The sequence below is a fragment of the Notechis scutatus genome, chromosome 1 (genome assembly GCF_049901735.1).
Source record: "Notechis scutatus isolate UNSWTSFEM ecotype Mainland chromosome 1, rNotScu1.2, whole genome shotgun sequence".
Classification (NCBI taxonomy): domain Eukaryota; kingdom Metazoa; phylum Chordata; class Lepidosauria; order Squamata; family Elapidae; genus Notechis; species Notechis scutatus.
The window spans coordinates 44,495,958-44,514,744 of NC_142009.1; the positions used below are offsets into that span (position 1 = coordinate 44,495,958).

Consider the following 18,787-nt stretch of genomic DNA (forward strand, 5'->3'; position numbering starts at 1 on the left):
CCCTGCCTGACATAAAGCTGTATTGCAGCCCCAAAGTTTGCTTTGCTCTTTCATCTTCTCCCAAATGGAATTTTGCCAAACATCTTCCCAGGTGAATTTTACTAATTAGCCCCCCTGTTGTTTTTAAATTCACTCTTACTACTTTTCTGTTTGCATACAAAAACAATTATAGCACTTTTCCAATGATCGGGCACAGCTGCAATCTTCACTTTAAAGAAATTGTACAGGCACTCCATAAACAAACTACATCCCTATTTCAATGTTTCTCCAGTTATGCCATCTGCATTTTCTAATAACAGCTTCATACATCAACACTGTTATTTATTGATTCCTTTCACACCATGTTAAAGACAACAGCCTGGTTTTTGTTATCTGTCTCCTTCACTTCCAGGTTCATCCGGCAGTTTCAGTTTGCCTGCTTTGTCTAATATCTACTTCAGCGGCATATGTGTGAGGATATCAAATTATTTGTCCCTGACAACATGCATAAACCTCTATCACTACTGCTAAAGGCTAAAAATGAACAGTTCAAGTAAGCATAAGTTGAGATCAAAACTCAAACTAGCACCATAACCCCTGTTGGTGTGTTCAGGAATTATTACAGGTAGTCCTTGACTTATATTCTTTTAGTGAGTGTTCAGGTTACAACAGCACTGAAAAAGTGGTTATGATTGTCTCTCACACTTATGATTGTCTCTCACACTCTCTCACATTCCCATAATTACACGATCAAAATTTGGGCGCTTGGCAACTAGCATGTACTCACAACAGTTGCAGCATCCTGGGGTCCTGGCAGCATCATTTGTGACCTTCCCAGCTGCCTTCCAACAAACATAATCAATGGGAAAGCTGGATTCATTTTTCAACAGTCCAATTCACGTAATATCCATGGCAAAATTGTTGTAAAAATTGAGTGTGCCTCACTTAACAATTGCCTTGCTTAGCGTTGGAAATTCTGATCTCAGTTGTAGATGTACTTTAAGTCAAGAGCTACCTGAAAAAGCCTTGAGAGAACAAGCTCAGGGAGTATAGTAAGTGAAATATACTGTATTTTGACCATACTATTGCCAGGCCTATGTGGATGGTTTTCATTTGAGTCACAATTGCCTCACAATTGCCTCAGGCAATTTTAATTCAAGTGGAAGCTAGATCCTGTAGTTATCGATTTTAATAGCTATTCCTTCATTCAGAAGAGTAGAATGGACTCAGTGGCCTAAATCCAATCCAGTCGTCCAATCCAATCCCACCTCTGTGATGTCTCCAATTTCAATTTCATCATTTTGTCCTTTTTAAAAGCTCTCATGACAGAAGGCTTTCCCAGATATTGAGGACAAGAAGGCCAGACTTTGTCCTAGTGACACATCTCAAGGTCTTCCATTCTTCTACTTCCAGCTTCTGGTTATTTAAGGAGAAAATTTATGGCTAGGCTTAGCTTTTGCCTTGAAATGATAGAGTTCTAAGGAAAATGCATGGAATCTTTTTTTACAAGCAAGGATAGGGTGTTGGTGGTAGGTAGGCACAAGAGGAATAATACTACTATAGTTGTTCTATGTCTATTTTTGAATCGCCATTTAGCTATAATCTCCACCCCTTTATTGGGTTGAGCACCCAGTTATGTGTGTGAAATAAATTATCCCAGAAATGGCTGCTCAAATTTTACATAAAATAAATGCAGCACAATTCCAGAATGTGACAAAATTCAAACCCTCTAAAAAACATGAAGATGCTTTAATTGTCAATTAAAAGCTAGCTGATGAGCATTATGCTTCTTAAAAGTAGGCTGATGCTCACTTTCAGTCAATGACGTCAGAATCTTTTCAGTACAGGTTAAGCTTCATTAACATTTGAGTGTGACCAACACCAGGAAGTTCTAGGCTACAGGCAATAATGGAAAGTTGGAGGGGGAAAAAATCTGGAACCAATTCTATACAGTATTGGATGTGTCCATATAGACACCAAGAATCAGGTTCATCTCAGAAGGAACTTTATCTTTAATGTCTGAATCAGTAATTTCCATTTTAATTTGTTTAGTGTATGGCATACATGGACTTGCAATATATATTAACATTTCATATAGATTAATAAAACAGAATAAAATATAAATGTTAAAAGATCTATATTCAAATAGCAATGTCTAGGACATCCAACCATTAAAATGTAGCATCATTTATATGAAAAAAAAAATCAGAAACTGGACTGGTATATAGTACCCTAAACTTACAGCCAGTTATTACGTGGGCTTTTAATGGGTATCGACTATGCACTTGGAAATATATTTTAAACACCTGCAGATGAGATCTGTACATTTCTAAACTGTGAATGAGCCAATTCAGAAATATGCAGATTTATACCACACATGTTAAGGATGCTGGCTGCAACAAGATGATTCCCCACATCCACCATTCTTATAAAGGTCAACTTCATGTTTTGTTCAGCATGGTCACCATTTCCATAATGCAGCCAAAAGAGACTTGTGGCTCACATAAATACCAAGCAGAGCTTCAATTGCACTCTTGCAGCTGCTGCCTTGATTTCTGTTTGTCATACCCTGCAAATGTTCCTGGTCCTCAGGGGTTCTGTGGCACTCCTGAGAAATGAGTCCTGTTTCCTCATTTCTTTCATATATCCCTTAATCAGGCACATAGGAATGCCACTTCTGCAACTGACATGGTAACTTCCCTTCCATCGTTAACCAATGTCTGTGGGAGAAAGTTAAAAGAATATGCACCCTTCTCTATATCGGCACTGCATCCTATTCCACTTAGTCTCTTTCCTCACTGTTCTTCCAAATATCTATAACATCCATTGCTGCACAAGTTTAAAACCAAATACAGTTTCTACTCAGCAACTCACGATTTAAAAGATAGGACATGAAAGGCAAAAAGGGAGTCAAAGAGATCCTGCCCACAAAGCTAAGATAGCTTATTGCTCTGTGTAAAAAAACATAGCGATATACTTCAAGGCTTTTAAAGAGGGCAATGGCTGGAATTTGGTAAGATTAAGATGCTGGCCGTCTCTCCAGTTTTAAAACAGATAAGCTGAGGAGTGAGTTGGCAGGATTTAATGGCAAATGATTGGTAGGCTTCTGGAAGATAACCCGATTTCTGTCAGGAGAGTTAACAAGGCAGCTGTTACCTTACCCCAAATCGTCTTCTGGAGAGCTTTATAGCTGAATGAGCTCACTTGCTTGACTTGCTTATGGTCTTGCTCTGTGAACATCCATATGTCAGAATGAAATTGAGCAGATTTGGAAACTCTGGGTCTAAAAGTCACGAGGACTTGTTATTAAATCTACATTAAATATGTCAGTAAAGTTATGCCTTTTTTCACATACTTTCTTCAACAATATGTTTTCCATTATTTTATAAGGTACAAATTGCCACCTTATTTAGGGATACAAGTTTAGCTTAGAAGCTTAGGATAACAGAGTTGGAAGGGACCTTGGAGGTCTTCTAGTCCAACCCCCTGCTCAGGCAGGAAACCCTACACCATTTCAGACAAATAGTTGTCCAATCTCTTCCTAAAACCTTCCAGTGTTGGAGAATTCACAACTTCTGGAGGCAAGCTGTTCCACTGGTTAACCCTAACTGTCAGGGAATTCCTCCTTAGTTCTAGGTTGCTTCTCTCCTTGATTAGTTTCCATCCATTGCTTCTTGTCCTGCCCTCTGGTGCTTTGGAAAACTCTCTTTGACTCTCTTTTCTTTGTGGCAACCCCTGAGATATAGGAACACTGCTATCATGTCATCCCTTCTTTTCATTAAATTAGACATGCCCAATTCCAGCAACTGGTCCTTATATGTTTTAGCCTTCAGTTCCTTAATAATCTTTGTTGCTCTTCTCTGCACACTTTCTAGAGTCTCAACATCTTTTTTACATCATGGTGGCCAAAACCAGATGAAATATTCCAAGTGTGGTTTAAAAATATCGAGGAAGGAGGCAATGACATACCACTTTTCTACTGTTGCCAAATCAATGGAATGGAATCTGTCCATGTGACGACCAGGAGTTAAGCTTTAGTTGAAGTTCTTTTTACCTTTTATAGGAGTAGGAATTCTGTGTCAGGGAGTTGTAATGGGTCTCTTAAAGAGTTATGTTCTTCATGAATAGTCCCTATTATATCTGCTTGAGAAAATCTTCATTCTCAATTGAAACCACTTATGAAAACTGCAAAACATTTTTAACATCATAGTATTTATTAGCTTCTGAAACAGTACACATTCACATACTTGAGAATACAGTACATTTGGCACAGTAATAATGGCTACAGTGAAATAACCCTAATGAATGGCAAGAGATTTAAATTACAACTGTAGGAAAAAGTCTGTACAAAGAAAATCTCACAATCGAAGAAAAAAAATGAAAACAAAGCAAAAATACTACCTGGTCCTGTAACACTCAGTAAATTTCATATTTTTCCCCAGAACTATTCTCCACTAAATTTCAAATTTTAAAAAGCCTTTCTAGAGAGACAGAAGTAGTTTTATTGTAGAGGGAGAGGTAATATTGTCCCCATGGACAGTGACTTCCAAAAAACAAAGCAAGAAAAAGTGGTCTGCTGTGATTTCTTTCCATTTTTCCATTTGGCATTTCGCACACTTTTTATGCATCCTTCTTATCGTTCCAAAAATTCAAGGGCAAAGCTTTAAAAAAGGAAAAACTTTTACTCACTTGCTAATTTTTTGAAAGTTTGAGAAAAATGAGGAAACTGCTGAACGGAATGGTTCAGGAACAGAATTCACCTATATGCTGATGGCAGCAAGGGGTTTTGCACACAAGCAAACTGCTTCAGCTCTGTTGGCTTTTAGTGCAGCTAGTGCCATGCCTCCTCTTTAGTGGCCTTGCATGCTGATAGATTCACCCATTTCCATTAAAAAAATAATAATCCAGACATTAACCTAGATAATTCAATATACATTCAGGTTCAGGTATCATGATACAGCCTGAGATACATCTGTTGGCCACATACCTGCCATGGGCAAAATCCATCAAAGTTTAATTGCATGGGTTTCTATTGCAGGATCAAGGTGGACTTCAGGATTACAGCTGAAATATCTTTGCATGCCAAAACATTAATTTTTTTTCCTATTCAGCATCCTAGAGAGAGAAATGCAGGAACTGCAGGAATGTTTGTCAGAAATCGTGCATGCCAGGAAAGGAAAGTCATATACTCCACAATTTTGCTTACAGAAGCTTTGTGGAATGCATGTTTTAGTCTCTTATAAAGAACCACTAATCTCCATTTTGTATAAAGACCTTGCATGCCATGCAAACAAGACTGCACTGGACAATGATTCTGCAGTTTAGCCAACCTACAAACAGTTTTGGGAAGCCTTTTGCAATTTCCAAAGTTTTTATTCACCTATGAAAAACACTGCTTAGCTTTGTTCATTTTTGCACTGGATGAACTTCATAAGAAGTTAACTTCATAAGAAAAATATACAGAACAGGTATGACACTCCAAAAACTAAAGGGCATTTTTACACTCTTTCCCTCTAAAATGAAAATTCAATGAGATGATGCATCCTTTGTGACATTGCTGTGCTTTCGCTCTAGAAGCCAGAGGGTGAGGAGATGGGGTTTCTTCCCCCTTCCCCCCAGCCCCTTAGTTTTGATTAAAAATAAAATAAATTATTTAACAATGTTTGATACTTTATTACTTTGGTAAGCCAGACAACACATGACTTGGTATAGCATATTTAATATTCTGAAATCCTCATGAATACATACATATATGTATATATATTTATATATAATAATAATAATTACACCTGAGTTTAAAAAAAAACCACAACATAAGGAAATTAAGTGTCTTTGTCACCAAATGTGGCTCTGAACAGCCGTACATAAAACTGATGTAACCTAATCTGTCCCTTTATAAAGATGACTTGCGTCACCTGTTCAAGCTACTTTGAGGCCTGGAAATTGCTCCATGAGGCTTCTTGCGACATTATGCAAAGTCACAGGCCACATGGGAGAAGTCCACAATGGGTGCCTTTTCTGGAAATTGGGGTATAGTGTCTATATGCTATGGATTGTATGCCCGGAGGCAATCCTGCTTGAATTGGTGGGATCCTCTGGACTCATCTGAAGGCACCAGTCTGCAGCAATTGGACCAATTTTATCCAAGTCTAGCTCTTTGTAATTTACCACATGACAGTTTATATGACAGATTATCCTTGCTCAAACTGCTGACAAAGCATTTTTTAAGAGGGGCTTCAGAGCAGGCTCCTGTAGCTGTCCATGGATACCCAGTTCAGATGCTGTTCCTATCTACTAGCATGGAAGGACACTTTTGATAGGCAGGAGGTTCTACATTCTCTGATGAAGAAACCTTTCTGCAACAATTTTCTTCTCATAGAGATCACATGAGATGGGGCATGTGTCTGAAAGATGTGCTTTGGTCAATAGTGGTTGCTTTCCCCCCCTCTCCCCGCTCTCTCTACCATTCCATATACAGTTTAAGAGAACTATACAGGAGAATCAGTACAGCTTAATATAAGTTTACATCGGTCCTATAGCGAAAAAAAGAGAGGGAAATTCATCTTTGACAATAACTTGAACCAATACACAAACAGAGTATTGCACATGGACATAATCATAATTATTCTTTCATAGGCTAATTTTAATAATATGCCTGAACATGCAGCAGTTGATACCTCTATATTCATTGAGTCCCACAGGCCTTGCAATAAACATCTATATACAAATCTCACTTGCACAGAGAGAGAGAGAGAGAGAGAGAGAGAAAGAGGGGGGGGGGAGAGGGAGGGAGAGAAAGAGAGAAAAGAAGAAAAGAAGAAAGGAAAAGTTAGGAAAATGCTTGATGACTGCCGCTCTATCTCCCCATATCCAAAAGTCAGGCTCCATAGCCAATACACTTTATGCATAGACAATGCACTTTATTAATATTTTTTTTCAGAGAAAAAAGGCATATACCATAATTAGGAATGGTCAAATAACAAGTGTTAAATGACTAAGGAAGTGTTCAGAAGAAAATTACAACCAATTCAAACTTTTATGTAAATTTTATAATAAAGTGTCTATGGGGCTTCACTTTTGGTACACCCTGTATGTAAGTGTGCGTGTATGTTTGTGTGTGTGTGTATATGAAAAATCCAAGTGCAACAAATAAAAAGGATTCCCTTAATTGCTCATTCAGTATATATATATATATACCTCAAGAAAACATATATATATATATATATATATATATATATATATATATATATATATATATATATATATATATATATATATATATATATATATATATATATACACATACACACACACATACATGTATATATATATGTGTGTGTGTATATATATGTGTGTGTGTGTGTGTGTGTGTGTGTGTATGATACATGTTGTACAAACACGCATGTCCACACTTACATATACAAAAATGCAGTATTCCCAGAAATATGAGTAAATAACATTATCAGCATATCTACAAGCGGTAACTTCACATTTCTTTCTTAATGTATTTTCCACATGAGTTACCAGTTTGTCATGATTACACAAGAAATCCATTTACAACCTTCAACAATGTCAGTTTTTGAATCTTGATCTTAATCTCTCCCTCCTTTTTCATTTCGTGAATGGTTTTGCTTTGCTTTGTGGCTTTCCTGTTGACCACAGTTATCACATCAGTTCTTTCAAAGCTTTTCACAACCAAACAGTAGTACTACTGGGCTGACCCACAGTACAGTAGTATCGCATTCCAGGATCTCCTTCTCCAGCCCTCTGCTGTTGGCCAGGGGCCCCTTTACACAGGGCTCCGGAAGAGGAAAGAGGTAACTGGAGGTGAGCATTCAGCAAAGAGAAAGGGAGGACAAAGACTATGTACAATGAAAGATGGGTCATCCCATTTTTGTGGGTAAAAGCCTGCAAAAGTAACACACTGCTATTGAAGTTAAAATTAAATAAGCAAAGCAGGTCATCATTCAGGTTCAGTACATAAAAAAGAGGCTCTCCCTCCCCCTTAAGTCCCTTTCATACCTGTCAATGCACCAATGATGTAAACGATTTAGGCACATGCTTTTAAACAGTTTTACTATGGAAGGATTATCATGAATATGGCAAAGCAGCTGTAAGAACTGTAGAAAACCTATGATGCTTTATTAAAGCTAGCATAGGCTTTTGGAGAATTTGTCCATTCTTAGCCCTTTAAAACACCTGTCTTTGTAGCATTTGTGTTAGTGATTTCTTTTTTAAAAAAATTAGTTATAATTTCTAAATCAAAACTTTTAAAAAGTCATATATTCTTTAAAAAATATAGCTTTTTCCTAAAATGTTTTCCATAGCATTTATTCTTCTAATCACAACGCTTTCAGAGTATTTGCTTTTCAAGACCCAGCCTTGCAACAAAATGCTCTTTAAAATATAAATGTTGAGTGGGAGGAAGTGGAAAATCATTTTGCCCCATTCACTGCTGTATTAACAAGCATGGCTTGTTAATGTTTAGAAAGCTGCTCTAATATAAGTATGGGTGAGACCCATAGAAAAGAGAAGAGTAGGATTCCTTCCTGTCAGTTACTTGCATTTCTAAAAGAAAACAGATTTCAAGAAGAACATTGTAGAGTTTCTAACTATGTTTTCGATGAGTGTTTTCTTAATAAGTCCCATCGTGTTTGAGGTTTAATTGTGGGTTAAAAGTGGCACAGTTCAGCCTCAGAAACATAATGTGGAAGTCCTGCATAGCATACGATGGCTGTTTCATCCTGATGACATTCTCCTTTTAGGCTCCCATCAGAATTAAGAGAAACAATCCCCAATTGAATTTCTTATTTTTGGGCAGACGTCAACTCACAAGCTTGGAGCAGCCCTTGTAACACTAAGCCCTGGTTCTGACTTGGACAGTGCAACACCAAGAAGCATTTAGAGAAAGAGTTGGCATTGGTGTATCTATCACTAGCATTTTCTCTGCAACTTTTCCATTTTCTCTGTGATCATCTTTATCCTGAAAGAAATTCATATATCATGGCAACTTCTGATTGCATGTGGAAAGCTGCCTTTTCCTTTGATCTGATTGTGAAACAGATTAGGGCAGATTATGTAGGTTTGTTACACATCTTTGAATTCTGAGATTATCAACATGCTGCCTCCTGTCATTTCTAATCACAATGAGAGCAGAGATTTTTAATCAACCAAGGCAGTGTATATATATTTTTTAAATCTGAGTTCTGAAAAATTGTAGTGTATCAACAGAGTTCAATTACCTTTTCATTTAACCCTCCGAGGTTAAACTGAATGAAAGCCAGTTTGAGTTCAACTGAGATCTCAGATGCATGATAAGCTGCTAAACGGAAGCTGTTTTCAGCTGCTTTTGTGGATGTCAGCCTCTACACAGTCTACTAAACTATTTATGTATACTAGAACTATTTGGGTTTCTAGCATCTTTTTCCTCACCAGGTAAAGAGCAAGCAGTGTGACAACAATGCCTTATGACAGCAATTATTGAAGGCAAACATGGCATTATACCTGGAGCATCAATTAGTAGCCATATTGACCAAGACAGATCTCAGCTCTCATATATTTAAAATGCTTGCCTTTCAAGGGTAAATGCTTCATTCAGTTTATTTTGAATATTGGAAACCTGGCATCTCCATTCTAAGCACATGGATTGGAAAGAAATGATTACATTGGGTTTTGTAAATTACTTGCATGATTAGTTCAAATGTGTAAAAACCTAGTGTTGGAGACAGACATACTTAAAACAAGCCTAATAAAGGAACTGAATTTAAATTAGATGAAGAAAAATGAAATCTGAATTATTTCAGTGAATCTAAGGGAAAGAATATGGGGGTTTGTTCCCTATCAGACTAAATACAGTTGCTTATGTCTACAGTAGAAACTACAATCCAAATTAGGATAGTGGCAGCAGACAAAAACTTAAAGGCCCCCAGCCCCCAATCTATTTTGGTGTGTTTTTAAAGCAACCTTGAGCCTGAAATTTTAAAATGTGTAGTCCTAAGAGTTCCTAACACTCGTAGCAGCTGCTTTTTCCTCTCCAAATGGTTCCCAAAGGTTTTGCCTCCCCAGATAAGATTTAAAATCAGTGTTTATCACTGTATCTTCTAAGACATAATTTTTGAATCCCAGCAACATTAAGATGTATGGACTTCCCAGTTTTAAGTCCACACATTTTAAAACCGCTGAGATTGAAAAAAACAAACCATTCTAAGACGCTCAACAGAACTTTGAGAAGATCATATTTGACAGATTTGGGCATATTTCTTTTGCCTGACACTAAGATGCAAAACTTCACTTTCCTAAGGTTGCAATCCATGGAAAGAGCTGCCTATTGAAGAATTGAAGTTCACTCCAAACGTACCCATTTGAATGCTAAGGGGTGTGAGCTCAACCATTCCTGTTGACAATTTATTGAAATCAATGGCAAAAGGGTTTAATGTTTATCTCTCATGCTTCATAAGGCCCCTGGCAATCAACTCAAAATGCAATGAGCTGATTCCAAGCTCAGTAAATCTTATGGCTGATTTATAGATTCATATCTGAGTTGAAAATAAGTCATAATGAAGAATTCCTCTCTCTCCATAATCATACAACATATATACTTATCCATCTAGCACAATGGGATGAGATACCTATTTATGGCATCTTGGAAAAAAGTTGTCTAACCTTCAGAACATACTCTAGACCATAATTTTAAGCTTTAAAAGATGAAGCTAAAATTCCTAGTGATTTTTCAATATTAAAAATGGTTGAACTAATGACTTTTGACAGTGCTAGATGATTTTAAAAAAAGACAAAGCCTTCCTGAAAATAAAAGAAAGTCTGAATAGAGAGAACGAGAGACACAGCAGCAAAAAACAACAGCAATGTGTTACCTTTACAATTTCTAATACAAAATTTTTGCATTGCTCTGTAAAACAGCTAATATGAGTGCCTCCAGATCAAGGAAATATAACAATAAATAGACAGTAGAAAGTAATGGGTTTAGGCTCATGATCAGAGAAGCAGTTCTTGATGGTGTAGCTGGAGGATTTTTCAGAACACAACTTGCAGCATCTGTGATCTGGTGGTTCCAATTTAGGGGTGGGGAAAAATATCTTATGGCAGCAGCTCTTCTCCAAAATATGAGAAGCCTTTAAATTCTTCTTGGTTGATTTGCTTTATAATTGTCTCATCCACTTGTGTTAATATTGGGTCTTCTCGTGTAAAGTCTTGATCAAAGTTATTTACATCCCTTTTGGTTTTCTGAGAAACAAAAGCAAAAGATGAAGAATGAGTGGTGTTCTTGCACCAACAATCAACTTTTTTTTTAACTGGGATTCGAAAAGAGTGATAAAGGCTTCTAAAGCAGGGTTTGAGAATCATGGCCCTGTTATGACTTGTGAACTTCAACTCCTGGAATTCCTGAGCCAGCCATGCAAGTTATAAAAGGGCCGTGGTTTCCCACCCCCGTTCTAAAGGAAGATGGTACCATTTCATACACACAGGTCTCTTTCTCTCTCTCTCTCTCTCTCCTCCCCCCCTCTCTCACACTTCATACAGGAGAAGATGAAAAAAGAAGGTGGCCAAGTGAGGATGCAGAAGCAAAGAATGGTCCTGGATAATTAGCTTTTAATTGAGAAGTTGGAAGCAAAATGATGGTATTTATAACTTAAATTATACCACACTGCGCCAATCTGGATAAATGAATGAAGGATTCAAACAGAATTTGTCTGGAAATGGCATAATGGGTTGATTACAAATATAGGAGTGAAGCATATGATCCCAATTATTGATGGTGAATATGACATGAGATAAGCAAAATCTCACAAATTCACAGTTTTTTTGCACCTTTAGGATCTAGCAGTGATTGTTTTTCACAGACAGAACTTTCACAACTGTGTGTGGAAGATCCACCACCTACAGTCCTGATATGCCTAGTGCTAATTTTGACCATGATGGAAGCTATTCTGAACATATCAGTAAAATTGGCATACAGTCAGTGATTGTATCTCTTTAGTATGCTTACTACAATGCAGTTTTTCTAAATTTTATGCTAATAAATGAACCTTCAATGAAGTGCTTCCTGTTCCAGATTTGTTGTTCCACAGGAGAAACTTACCTCTTGAAACATCTTTAGTTCAGTGGTTTCTAAAACATAAGTTTTCAGAGAATGACACAAACTCCCAATGTACTCTTCACAATGTTTACCTTAACTTGACAGAGACTCAAAATATCTACATACAAGAGTCATGATGGCTCAGTGGTTAGAATGTAGTATTGCAGGATAACTCTGTCCACAGCCAGGAGTTTGATCCTGACTGGCTCAAGGTTGACTCAGTCTTCCATCCTTCCGAGCTCAGTAAAATAGAACCCAGATTGTTGGGGGCAATATGCTGACATTTGTAAACCATTTAGAGCAGGGGTGTCCAACCTTGGCAACTTTAAGACTTGTGGACTTCAACTCCCAGAATTCCTCAGCCAGCAAAGCTGGCTGAGGAATTCTGGGAGTTGAAGTCCACAAGTCTTAAAGTTGCCAAGGTTGGACACCCCTGATTTAGAGAGTGCTGTAAAGCATTATGAAGTAATATAGAAGCACACATGCTTATACTATTATTATATAACCCATCCCAGTCAAGAGTAAAATCCTAGTTGTGGCGTGAAAGGGAAAGAGATGGATACCCAATTTTCCAAATATCCCCTTCTCATTGCAGTCCCTTTGCTACACCTTTAAAAAGCTTGTTATGAAACCACCTCTCAATTATTAATTTACTGAGTCTAGAAAATATGACAGCTAGCAGATAAATGTTTTACTCCTTCTCTTTGCTTATGAAGGCAAGCCATGGATTGTTTTCTGAAGTAGGCATGAGTTTTTGAAAGGGCCTAATAAGTTATGGCTGGATCATTACAGATATGACTTATGACAACTGAGCCTAAAATCTCTGTTGCTATGCAAGACAGTTATTAAGTGAGCGTTATCTCCATTTTATGACCTTGCCACAGTTGACTTTGCTTGTCAGGTGGTCACAAAGGGTGATAACATGACCCTGGGACACTGCAACATCATAAATACATGCAAATTGCCAAGCGTCCAAATTTAAGTGCAACAACCAACCGTAAGTCACTTTTTTCAGTGCCATTGCAACTTCGAATTGTTACTAAATGAATAGTTCTAAGTTGACGACTACTTGTATATAATGTTCACCTTTTGTACGCTATAATCTCAAATGGTTTTTCTACAGTTACTGAAATAAAAAAGACATCATTTGATTAAAATCTCCCAAGCAAGAAGAAATCACAGTGTTTTCATTATAATTCAATAGAGAATTAAGCACAGAAATGTAATTACTAAAACTGGAGTGTGTAATGTTTCCAAGGAAATTCTTCCCACATAAACTTTCTTGCAACTATTAGCATTGTATATCCCACAATTTGTAGAAAAATGAATGAATTTGCATGGACTTTGAAAGCATGTATAAAACATGCATTACCTCAGAGATCTTTGTACAACCTTCATGATAGACTTCTTCAAAATGATGCTTTTCAAATGTTTTAAAATACAATTTCTTATCTAACAACTATGGGGACATTAATTAAAAATAGGGAAGGTACCATTACAGTATTTATGTCTACAATATATATCCCATAATTTTTTGTTGTTGAAAACCATCACATGTTAAGAGAGACTACTCTGGGCACTGAATTTGGAGAACCCAGAGGATTTTTTTTACCCCACTGCAAATTTCCAATGTTTCCCTGTGTTCTTCCAGTATTCTTAAAAAAACAGATTTTCATAACTTTGAGGAAAACTGTAGTGCCAGAAGGTTAAATAAGATCATGCTGTTCTAGCTCACAACTACAAGATAAATTTGTGATGCACTCAGTGCAATCTTGCCTTTTCATACTTCTTGCCCTGTTTCATATTCGTAGTTGATTCAGAACAACCAGTCAACTGCAGCAAAGTTCTTTTTCCTATTGTGTTCCACATATTTTACATCTATTGCATTTTTGTTTTATACCTATAGTGCAACTGCATAAACTAAAAAGACATATATTAAGTCCTCTGCCTTGAGGGAGGAGCATAACTTCAATCCATACCTCAACACTGTCTTTACTCAAGTTTGCACCTTGTTGCTTGCTTTCCCTTGAAAATGTTCTACTTCTTTCTTATAAAAGTGCCCCCAGCCTCTGTCTGCAGCTTCTGATTTCAGAAAGCAGACATAGGGTCTCACCTAGCTTTTGGTTTCAATTGAATAGTCCTTAAATCTATTGGATATCTGGATTTGTTTTGGGCTGTGCCTACCAAAAAGCTGTAGTAATATTGGTGATTTTGAGGCTTTGGCCACTCTTTCTGAAACAAACTATAACTGTACTTCATTTGTGAGACATTATTTTACTGTGTGTTAAATAGAGTAAGTTATCCCAGACTTGAGAACTAAAGAAGACTTATAAGAAGCAAGAAAAAAAGATGAGATTAATGATACATCCAAGGTGAGACAGGAACTTATGGGGAAATCTAAAGCTAAGAGTTAAGAGAAAAGAGAAGAAAAAGAAAAATGCTGTTCAAAAAGGAGCTGTATCAGGTAACCATCATGAAAGTCTCACTTAATTGGATTTGGAATATTTCTAGTAAATGAAGTCACATAAAGTAAAAAAAAAAAAAAAATTTTTTTTCTGAAACTGACCCATTTATTTGCTGCTCATAATGATTATTTTAAAACACTGCCACTGACATTATTCATAAAATTTTGCAAGATCAGATAAAATAGCACTATTCTGAACTACAAGGCTAAGATACATAATAATATACAGAAAGCATATACAGAACAGATTTTGTTCTTTCTTTTGCAAAAGGCAGGAGATGACTCAAACACTATGAAGTGAGAAACTGAGCATGGAGACAGCGTGGAGTGGATAAATGGGAAAGGTTAAGTACTGGCATACACAACCATCCTTCATAAAGTCATGTACTAAGGGGAAAAAAATGGGACAGCCAAAACCAAATTGGCTAATAATTCTTTTTCTTTATAAAATGTGCACAAAATTAACTCTGGCGCTAACTTGATTTCCTTGCCATTTATAATATTGTATTTTATAGAAGTATATTTAGTATGGTAATGTCCATTTTTTTCTCTAAGGAGTTCAAGGCAATGTAGGTGGTATAGTAGCGCTTACGCTTCTCAAGTTCATTTGCTTGATTTAGGCAGAGAATTGCTCTTTTAAAATGACAATTCACTATTTTTCTTCTTTGAGTTGAACTCAACTCTTGGTAACTTCATGGACGTATCCTTATAAGTCTTCCCTGCAACAACATTCAGATGATTGCTATTCTTGGATAGCGTGGTTTTTTTTTTAAAAACTTCCCAGTCTAACCTACAGCCAAGGAATCTTCTAGTGGTCTCTCCTGTGGGTACTAACCACATTGGTCCTTCTTAATATTTCAAGAATAATCAAGATTGACTAGATGCTGCCACCTCGCTGGGCATGTCCCTGATTATTGTAAAATATGTATAACCTACATGTTATATTTCCTAGACCCATATCAGCTTTGAAGAAATTAGATCTTCATGTAAGCTGCATTGAGCTCCTAGAGGAAAGGTATGATATATATCTAACATATATAAGAGCCTGTTTTGTCTCACCTGTGGCCACGAGGTGAGAGTCCAAATGTCCAAAGGAAAATATACAAACAGAAAAGACCAGGAACAACAGAGTTAACTTTCCTTTGTCTGAATTCCTCATTGGCAGTTTTCCCAGAAGCTGTCAGCCAATTATGATAACGAGCAGCACTATAAATCAGAGATGAATTCCAAAACATGAATTGTCCAACTGCAATGCAAATCAACAAGTTGATCCGAACAGGGCTTCAGAGCTAACACGCCTCCTTATATTTCCTGAAGGGGCGTGTCAGTCTCTTACTCAGTCCCTGATTCGACGTCTCCTTCCAGTTTGTGCTTGACGTTTCTGCTTATGTCTGTTCCTTGCATCAAACCAAGATTCCTCGGTTTGATCTTCCTCCAAGGGCTCTGGCACGTTCTCCTGATTATCTGCCAACACAGGTGTAACTAATGAGGAAGGTCTGGGAGAGGATGAGGATTCTGAAACTTCCAGCAAAGCAGGTTCAAACCCCAATGCCTATCTTCCTCCTCCTCCTGACTCCCATTTGTGTCACTCAACAAGGCAGGCTCAAACCTTAATGCCAGATCTTCCTCATCACTCGAGCCTATGTCTTCTGACAGAGCAGGTTCAAACCTCCTAGTCACAACAGAGCCTCAGTGGTGCAATGGAGAGTGCAGTACTGCAAGCTACTTCTGCTGACAGCCAGCTGCTTACAATTTGGCAGTTTGAATCCCACCAGGCTCAAAGTTGACTCAGCCTTCAATCCTTCCGAGGTGAATAAAATGAGGACCCAGATTGTTGGGGACAATATGCTGACTCTGTAAACCGCTTAGAGAGGGCTGTAAAGCACTGTAAAGCGGTACAGTATATAAATCTAAGTGCTATTGCTATATATATATAAATACAGAATTGAGAGTGCTTCCGCCATTTGGAATTCATTGTTGGTTTTCTTCTTCTCTGGGGAAAGCGTAAGGCCCTCCAACACCCCTCCCCACTCAATCTCTGATAAGCACTTTCTATCTATAGCAAGAAGAGTTGATAGCAAGAGGAGGTGATGGAAGCCGATCTCTCAAACAGATCTCTGAAGAAGTAGAGGAAGGGATGGGTAATGTTCACTTTGCTAAATTAATTTGAATTTCTCTTTCTGCTTCCCCCTATGAGACAAGCGTGCTGTGGTTCTTCTCTTGGCCAAGCAGAACTTAAGCAGATGATATTCATTGCCTTTCCATTTCATAATATGTGAAAGGGAGTGGAGGATATATTTCTTTATTCTCAGTTATTACAGTTCCCTTCGGCTCTGCCATCCCTACTGGATTCTATGAGGAAGAAGTGTCTAATTCGAGCTTATGACATAATGAATAGGATAAGCAACAGCCACCGCCCTTGTTCTGGTACTGTGAATGACTGCCCAGTCATGTATGCCACATTGTAATCCTAAACCAGTTGATAAGCCTGAGATATTAAAACTTCCCACAAATAAATGCCAGTGCATTAGAATAAGAGTATTGGATAAAACAGCCTTTTTTTCTTTCACATATATTTGTGCTGTCAGTATTTCAGTCTTTTCCTGTTCTTTGATTTTACCCTCTTTTAATTTTACACGGAGTAGTGAAAAGTGCACAAGCAATACAAAATTAACATAACTGAACAATAACAACAGAAAATAATAGCAATCCATAAACAAGGTGATGAAAAATGTTCCAGTGAAACCAACCTGGAGGTATGAAAAAAAAAATCAACTTTGGGGTATTTTGCACCTCCCCCCCCCTGCTGCCTACTCTCTTCCTCAAATATAATATAATGCATGCTTCCATGTTTTGTAAGTCTAAACATTAGGCATAGATACTGGAGTCCTAAAGGGCTGCACCTCCATGTATTTGTATAGTAGTTTCTTTTTCAGACATTTGGCTTCATGCCCAAGGACTTGACATTATTAAGGACAAGTGTTTAGCTAAAATATGTACAAATAATTAGATTCATTCACTTAATTAGTTTCTCACACAGAAGTTTTTCCTAACTGATGATGAGAACACACAAGATGCAATCATGTAAGGTTAGTTCAAGCATGATTCTTCCACTTTTTTTTTTTACTATAGCTATAATTTCCCTTTGAATGCCTTACACAAGTCTGTTCCTTGGTCCATCGATGCATTAAACCAGAAAAATGCATTTAGAGACCACAGATCTTAGAGACCACCCCCCCTCAAAAAGCTGCCATAAAATAGTAATTGTTAAAATGAAATTGAAAATGTGAAAGCAATCATTCTGTCTTTAATTAAGCATAATATTAATCAAATTATATGTAAATTAAATTGGATCAAATTTATTTTTCGCCTAGCCTTGGTTGCCCTGCGGGAGCTATTTAAAGGCTGAATCTGGTTCATGGACTGAAAAAAATGCTCCTCAGCTGATTTCTTTTGTTTTAACTATATTTTGTTGAATGATTCATGAGCGAATGGTTCATATGCAAAGCCATAAACTGTTGCTTGCAACAAACCAAATCCAAACAACCAAGTCATGTCCTCAACCTCATTTGTGAACCCAAAGCTTTTTGGGTCAAAGATGCAATTATTGATGCTAGTTACCATGAAGAACTCCATCATAACCAGCCAGGAGGACCAGTGTCAGTATTAGAACCAAGTTTTTGCATTTTAGTTTTGGTCAAAAACCTGCATCTGGTCATCTTTAAATTTTTCCAGCATTTAGGGAAAAAAATCCTAGAAAGCTTCTTAAAATTTCACCCCAATATGTCCATTCCTTGAATGAAATGTCCTCGTGTTTCATTCTCGTATTATTCGTTCCTACCCTCTAAATCAGTGCTTCTCAACCTTGATAAATTTAAGCTATGAAGACTTCAACTCTCAGAATTCCTAAGCCAGCAACTTAAAAGTTATCGAAGTTGAGAAAAAGGGCTCTGTGTTGATCTTAAATTTGGAAAGTGGAAATCTTTATTTATAAAGAATGCAGAGCCTCCTCCCCATCACCCATTTCTAAATGTAGCTGCTATACATATTGATTTGGAGGAAGACAGAGGTCAAGTCCAAGGCCACTGCTTTGTGCATTGTTGACTCAAGGCTCTACTTTTGTGCCACTCCTATTTAACATCTCCTTGAAGCCTCTGGGCAAGTATCATTTGTCTGCATGGCGCGTAGTATCATCAATATGCTGCTTTTACTGTTGTACATCTTTATGCTGGGTCAAGCTGCTGCTGAGG

The 18,787-nt window shown here is 37.3% G+C and overlaps 1 protein-coding gene across 1 annotated transcript in view; it reads right to left on the bottom strand.

The window, feature by feature from the left end:
• Nucleotides 1-4,172: 4,172 nt before the first annotated feature.
• Nucleotides 4,173-18,787, bottom strand: part of PRKCE (protein kinase C epsilon) — a 321,247-nt gene continuing 306,632 nt past the window's right edge. The window contains exons 17-18 of the mRNA XM_087962734.1: nucleotides 7,294-11,220; nucleotides 4,173-7,176 (exon numbers count right to left, since the gene is read on the bottom strand). Of these exons, the coding sequence (XP_087818860.1) occupies nucleotides 11,074-11,220 (147 nt within the window). The 3' untranslated portion in view covers nucleotides 4,173-7,176; nucleotides 7,294-11,073. The remainder of the gene's footprint in view (nucleotides 7,177-7,293; nucleotides 11,221-18,787) is intronic.